Genomic DNA, 7,704 nt, shown 5'->3' with positions numbered 1-7,704 from the left:
CGCGCCCTATAAAGCCGCAACAGCTGATCTCGTGCATCACAGAGAGCCGCAGCTCCGCACGAGAGACGAGGAAGAGGAGAGGAGAGAGAGTGAAGCCGAGAGTTGGGGATGAAGGTGACGGTGACGGTGAGCTGTTCTCGTCTTTCAAACGCAGTTTTTAAGAACGTTTTCTTTTCTTTTCTTTCTTTCTTTCTTTTTTTTTTTTTTTTAGCAATATTTTCTGAGAGGACAGGGTTGTGATATTTGTGGAGCTCAAGTCTTGCGAGACGTTCCGTGGAGTCCTCGACCCGTCTCCGGCTGCGCTTTTAACACTTCTTTCGGTGTGTTTTTGACTTCCCCCCTCCCAATTTTTTATTTTTATTTTTAATTTTGTCGACTCGCCTGCTTTGGGATTTCCACCGGAGTTGGTCGCTCGATTTTGAACCGTGAAACCGTCTTTCTTCTTCTTCTTCCACCGGAGCTGAACGGTAACGCTGGCTGAGGCTCGCGGAGCTGTCCGGTGCTGAAAGCGCGAGCCCGGGACCAGGGGAGCTGTCCGCGTGCTGCTCAACCACTGAGCGAGACCATGTTTGTTCCAGAAGCGACAGGATAAAAGCAAACAAACAAACAACGACACGAAGGGACGGTTTTTTTTTTTTTTTTGAAAGGGATTAGCCATACAGGAGCTGATTTATATTTTTATTTTTGACCTTCTGTGAACTCCACAGGTCTTCCACTGGCGCCTCGACGGAATGAAAACAGACTATCTTTCGTCCAAACCTTCATTCTGCAAAAAAATAACCATTCGGCATGCTAAAAACAGAGACGGTGGTTTGTTTCATCTTTCCATGTCTCCACTTTCGAGGCTGTTTGATGGGAGGGAGCACCTTTAGTGGCTGAAAACAGAGAGTGAAATTTAAATAATATCAGCTGATTGAGTGGGTTTTTGAGTTTAAAGTGAGTTAGAAGAAGAAGAAGAGAAGAGCTCCATCATGCCTCGGTCATTCTTAGTGAAGAAAGTGAAACTGGACGATTTCTCGGCTGCTGAGCTGGAGAGCTCGTACGGTCACAGCCGGAGAGAAGAGCTCAGCCTGCGATTCCATCATCATGACAAAGGTTAGTCACCCTCCTACACACAATCTCTCTCTCACACACACACGGACACACAATCACACACACGCACAATGTCTGCTATCCATCACCCAGAGACTTTTTTTAAATCCTCAGATTTTAAAGTCTTACTCATGAGTGTTTCAGAAGGAGGAAGGATTTCAAGAGGTCAAACCGCGGCCAGAACCCCCAAATAGCCCCATTTTCAAGCATAGAAGTTCTATTCCCTTTCCATGAAACACTGTTAAGTGGAGAAAAGGATCAGAGAGGTGGCAGGAGGTGAGAAAACCTCCACTGAGATGCTCGGGGCAGCGAATGAGACACGTTTTTAGTCACATAATGAGATAAATCCTGATGCATATTGACCCTTTCTGCAGCCAGGTCAGAGGTCGAGGCGGAGGGGTTCTTCTCAAAGGCACTTCGCCGGAGTGAATTATTGATGGCTCGAGCCCAATTTATACGTGAAATTTCCTGCTTCCCATACAGATGATGTGGCTTGTTGCTGTGTCAGCATGGACAACATGGACACAGCAGCAAGTAAAAGTGTATTAAATTTATCCGTAGTATTCTCAAAAAATGCAATTAAAACAGTCCTGCTCAGCATTCATGCTCCACCACGCTGTTTTGCATTTATGTAGACATAAAAACACACATTGAGCTCTGAATAGTTGCTGACAGTAACAAGTTAAGCAGAAAGACAGGTCTGTTTCCCCCTCAGAATATTAAGAACACTGTTGAGGAGCAGCAGGGAGCCAGAGAGCTGAGATCTTTTGCAGGAAACCACGCTAAATGATTATGTTAATGCATTATGTCACCAGCGCCGATGCACTGGGAGATTCTCTGTTATTCTGTTGCCAATTATATTATTCAAATCGTTCTCTCTCCAGCACCTGTGTGTCTCCTCACAAGACTTCGACAATGTTGCCCAGCTACATTGACTGGAAACGGTTCCCACGCGCTGTGTAATCCCAGATAGACAGGCAAAATACAATACAGCGAGAGTGAAGAATATTTGGGTCAAATATGCAGTGGAAATGTGCGGAAAAAAGTGGAAAGTATTGATAAAATCTTTGCCTAGCATAAGATGATGGTGTAATATTTGGCCTCAAAAGATTGTGTATTGTTGCAAAAGCGGCTGTATCGTGATGCCTTTTAGCCTCTTCTAGCTCGTTGTTTTGATTTCTGCTCGAGTCGGTCTCAGCAGCATATGTCAGAGTGAAAAAAATAAGACAAGAAAGTGCCAGATTTACTTCATGAATTAATGGAAAACAAAACAAAGTGACACTTGTAACTGGGTGCTGCAAAAAGTGAGACTTCACACTGACACTTCAATAAGGTAATAAACTGTCTGAGTTGTGCGTCTGTCTTCTGGTTTCTGCCCTCTGGTGGACAGTAAAGAATGAACGCAGCTTTAAAGAAAACTTGGAGAAGGATCAAGCATGTAACAGTGTTAGTGCAGCCTGGTGGTTTTCACATTGCACCAAGGTCAAACGTAAGATAAAGAGATCCCGGGCGTCCTGACGGCAGATCCGAACAAAGAAACATGCGGCAGAATCATCGTGGCAAGCATGTACGGGCTAAGGAAGCTATCCCTTATTATAAATATAACAAGAGTTTGAAGCAACTGCAGCTTGTTGCGCGCACACACACACACACACGCAGAGAGACACACATGCGTTGCTGTGTTTCTGTCAACTCGGCACATTTCCCAGGCAGCCTGCACAGCTGAGTGCACAGCATTACACACACACACACACACACACACACACANACACACACACACACACACACACACACACACACACACACACACACACACACACACACACACAGGAAGCAGTCAGTGACCTACAAGTGTCCAAAGCACACAAGTGTGCGTCAGTTACTGCTGGTTTGGATCAAAAATTAAATTGTAGCTTGCAGCTTTTTCTCTCTTTCTCTCTTTCTCTCTCTTTTTCTGTCTGTCATTGCATTTCTGTGTTTTTTTCTCCCCCCTTTCTAGCTCTCTGAATTTCAAAGACACATAACAGAGGGACGGCTCTGGTTTGGCAGAGTATTTAATCTTTAATAAGCATTTAGAGCAGCCATCGGCTCTAATGCCGCTAAAGTACTTTGAAATGAATACAGAGTTGACACAGCGAGACAGAGACGGAGACAAAGAGACAAACAAATAGAGACGGCTCTCTGATGCCGAGATGCAAAGCAACAGTCGCAGCACTTTCTATAAAAAGAGGACAACGGGGGAATGGTCATGTTTAATTGGCAGGGATCATAGGAATAGCTTCTGTGAGGAGAAGAAGAAGAAAGAGACACCTCGCATTTTGTTTACACCTTAAAAATTCTGCATCTTAAAACCGGGGATTGAGCTTGTTTTTATTTCTGTGCTCGCTGCCTGTCAGTCACATATGCACAACTCAGTCTGGCAGTTAGTACCTTCACAGCAGGGTAAACAAATACATGACACACACTGAATACTGGAAGAGAATACAGTTATTTTGCCCGGTTTTTCCGTCTATACTTCCATCCATCCATCCAGCACACAGGCAGGCCCACATTATTATGTTTTTGGCAAGTAAGGCATCGATCATAGTGGCTCCTGTAGGACTATGGATGTCTAAGGTGACCCTGTTTCTTTACTTCAGCACCACCATGATGCCAAATATCCCACTACTGGTCAAAAGATATTGCAGTCTATGTGACACGTTGGGCCTAAATCTGCTGAACATGTTTTCCTCCTACCATTTTGGATGCTACGTGGGCTTTCCATTCCAGATCACCCTCAGGTCAAAATGTCAGTTTTGCAAACAAGACATTTCCTTTTACTTCCACCCTCAGGACAAACGTCAACAAAATATTCAGTGTATGATGGCTGTTACATACGAGTCTTACCATTATTCTGTGGAGTATGAGTTGGAAACTTCAACCTCAGTTAGAACAAGTGGGTAGAGGAGGGAGGAGGACAGATGTGGATGGTTTATCTGCACTTTTTAAACTTTTCTAGCATTTCCAACAGCAGGTGATGTCGCTTCCTTCCTGTGGAGCCGTTGTATGTCCACCAGTTGAGGACTGTATCTGTGTTTAAAAATGCTTGTTTCATCTCCGAGACTGGAGCTGCTCTTAACCAACTTACCTGGTTTAAAATTAACACTTAGATCATGTTTCAAAACTTTACAGATGCTCTATAAAACATGAGACACACACACACACAAACACAGTACTTTGTTCTGGAGTACAACGATTGAATATTTATGAATCATGATTTTCTCTCTCTTCGCTCCACGTTACTTCTTTTTTTTTTCTCTCCTGACTCCCTCGCTCTTGCTCTTCCCTCTATTTTCTTTCTCTATTACTCTGCCTTAATTAAATTCAAAACGTTAAATTAGCATGAGAGCTCCTCACCGAACCGCCGTCACCACACTGAATATAGCATCATCTTTCTTTCTTTCTTTCTTTCTTTCTTTCTTTCTTTCTTTCTTTCTTTCTTTCTTTCTGCCGCTCACCTTCCTGCGACTCCTCTTTCTTCCTACCTCTACCCCCCGTCTCTTACTCCCATCATATTATCGACCAACATCTGAGCTTTTCTCAGAACTGCATCATGAAATTATATTACCAGCAATAGTATCTCCTCTGCTGTCTGTGTCTTAATGCTCACAGAGTGCTAATTGAAATGGAGAGCTATTGATCGGCATGGATCCACAGGAGTTGTGGCTGTGGGTTATTAGCTACCAGTCTCTCCTTGTGTCTGCTCCAGTTTAGTCTGTTGAGCGCAGAAGCCAATAATAGAAATAATGAAACAGCTGACATCACAACACACCAACAAATTATTTATCAGATTTGTCAGGAGCTGTGCAAAAATATGCAGGCTGCTGAGGAATTTGTGAGTCTCAGGCAAATGTGTTTAGCTCAAGAGGGAGACTGTCAGCGTCAGGGTGCCCATTGAGCAATGCACCAGACCCCCCCAGCTGCTGTAATAGAGACGTTCTGTGTGTAACATTTGAGGTTTTGACAGCTCTGAGGTGTGACTGTGTGCAACTGTAGACCTGTCAGGAAAGGAGCAGCTGATGAGGAGCAAGTGTGCTCACTGAACCCTCCTATGAAAAATAAAGCTTTCCCACTGTGGGGAAAGTGTCTCCTCCTTGCTGGCAAAGACATAAAAGCATTTTACTACCACTATAAATACCACAACTCTTTACTCTGCTTTGTTTCACCTCCGAAAACGAAGCGAAGGTGTTCTTAAGAATGGACTGCTTTGGTCTGGTTAAACATTTTAATGGGAACGACGAAGGCCGCCTTAAAGCCTAATGCACGCGTTGTTAATGCAGTCCTCTGGTGGTCCAATTGATATTTAGAAACCAGACATAAAAAGCTGTAAGCAGTAATGTTATCTGGAGACAAAACGCCAAGCTGTTAATAATGAATGAACTTTTGGTGAACGAGTTAGATTTGTGGCCTGCGTTTGTACAATTATAAGAAATCCGTTTAATTTTACTGGCTGCAGTGGATGCTACAGAGCCCACAGGGTGCCGCAGATGAGAATAAGTTGTGCTCACAAGATATTAGATCCATATCTTGTGCACAAGTTGACTGCACTCATATACCTTCCCTGCTCAGATTTTCAAACCAATCACTTCCTCCTCTGTGATGCATTGGTGGATAGTTAGACTTGATTTTCTTTAATTCACTTTCTACTATGCGAATACTACTTTCATGACAAAACAAGACTCTATTACAAGTCCTGTGCTCTCTTTCAGTCTAAAAAACATACAACAACAAATACTTGAAAACCCCAAAGAACACTAAAGTTAGAAATATTTAGAGGTTGGATCCTGACTATAAAGATGTAACATGGTAAGTCCTATCTTGTGCAGCGTAAGTGATAAAAAATGGGGCTTCATGGGCTTCTCAGGAGGTTGAAATAGAGACACAGTGATGAGGAAAAGCACCAGTGTGGCTTTAGGTTTAGTTATTGAGAGATTTGCCAATACTCATATGTCAAATGAGGGAAAAAAGGAGAGTCCTCTTGAAGCAGTGCATTCTCCTTTACATCTCCAACACTCGTCCTCGTAAAGATTTTCAAACCAATCAGTTTCTTATTTCCGATCAATCCCCTTGCCAATATGACTGACCTCTTACTCTGTCTCCTCAGGCTACGTCAGCGATTATCTGAGTCCAAATCCTTACGACGATGTGGTGGGAAGCGACTCATCGGTCATCTCCAAAGTACCCTCCCCAAGCCCCTCGTCCATCATCTACGGCCGCATCAATGACACCTACTCCGGTATCCATGGCGACATCCACGGCGATTCGGACCAGCCGGACAGCCCGCGGTCCGAGGTCTCGTCGTCGGCTGGCGGCTACATCAACGGGGACGCGGCCGTGAGTGAGGGCTACACGGTGGATGCGTTTTTCATCATGGACGGACGGTCGCGGAGGAAAACCACGCCGAACCCGAGGGGAGCTGCCCAGAGGCACACCTGCAGCGAGTGCGGCAAAACCTACGCCACGTCCTCCAACCTGAGCCGGCACAAGCAGACGCACAGGAGCATAGACAGCAAGATGGCCAAGAAGTGCCCCACGTGTGGGAAGGTTTACGTCTCCATGCCTGCGATGGCTATGCACCTGCTGACCCACGACCTCAAGCACAAGTGCGACGTGTGCGGCAAAGCGTTCAGCCGGCCGTGGCTGCTGCAGGGCCACATGCGCTCGCACACGGGCGAGAAGCCGTTTGGCTGCGCGCACTGCGGGAAGGCGTTTGCTGACCGGTCAAACCTGCGCGCTCACATGCAGACACACTCGGCCTTCAAGCACTACAAGTGTAAACGCTGTAACAAGACGTTTGCACTCAAGAGTTACCTGAACAAGCACTACGAGTCAGCATGCTTCAAGGGGGCTTTCTCCCCCATGAGCTCACTGGGGGAATGATGGATTCCTGAACCATACCTGGGGTTTATTTAATTTATTCACATCAGAATTGTCTGGTTTCTTTCTGCTTTGCCCCCAAAAGAAGAACCTGAGTGCTACAAGGGAGGAGTGTTTTCTCTGCAAGGATCATGAGGTATATGACAAAAATAGTCTAAAGACACGTCTGTTTTTATCAAGAACTCTCCAATCTCTCCTTTGTGCCATCTTTCCTCATCTGGAAGCCGAGTGAAAAGTTTTCAATGCCTGATTTAGATTGTCACCTGCTTCGATAAAATACGTCCCCTCGAGGCTGTTTTAAATATCTGTGAAGATAAATAAAGCACAGCACATCTAAGTCATCATTTCTGAAGATACCTAGATCTATTTATGTCCATATCTATCTTCATCACTCTGTTTTCTTATTCAGCCCATGTGGAAACAACACTGAAGCACAATTGCTCTTCCATCTCTCTGTCTTTCTGCGACAGGCATTTAAAACATGAATCACACCTTCAGTTTTCTTGCAAAGAGATTCAATGAACTTTCCTATTTTATGCTTTTTTAAAAAAACAAACATTGGTAATCTGAGGGTGCATCTGGTGTCCTGCTTTTAGTGACACTGACCTTGGACTGAACTTACAAGGAGATAAAGCATCAAAACAAAGAAAGCACACAGCATTTCTCTCTGTGCAAGTAAACAAGATACTTGTAAAG

At 44.5% G+C, this 7,704-nt stretch overlaps 1 protein-coding gene across 1 annotated transcript; it reads left to right on the top strand.

Annotated features, from left to right (window-relative positions):
- The first annotated feature begins 971 nt into the window (after nucleotides 1-971).
- LOC103371802 (transcriptional repressor scratch 1) lies at nucleotides 972-7,011 on the top strand. Its single transcript, XM_008301254.1, has 2 exons — nucleotides 972-1,095; nucleotides 6,236-7,011. The coding sequence occupies exons 1-2, from the start codon at nucleotides 972-974 to the stop codon at nucleotides 7,009-7,011; spliced, it is 900 nt and encodes a 299-aa protein (XP_008299476.1).
- Nucleotides 7,012-7,704: the final 693 nt, after the last annotated feature.

Source organism: Stegastes partitus, unplaced genomic scaffold (assembly GCF_000690725.1).
Source record: "Stegastes partitus isolate 25-593 unplaced genomic scaffold, Stegastes_partitus-1.0.2 Scaffold1650, whole genome shotgun sequence".
Lineage (NCBI taxonomy): Eukaryota > Metazoa > Chordata > Actinopteri > Pomacentridae > Stegastes > Stegastes partitus.
This window is presented reverse-complemented; position numbering and strand designations above follow the sequence as displayed.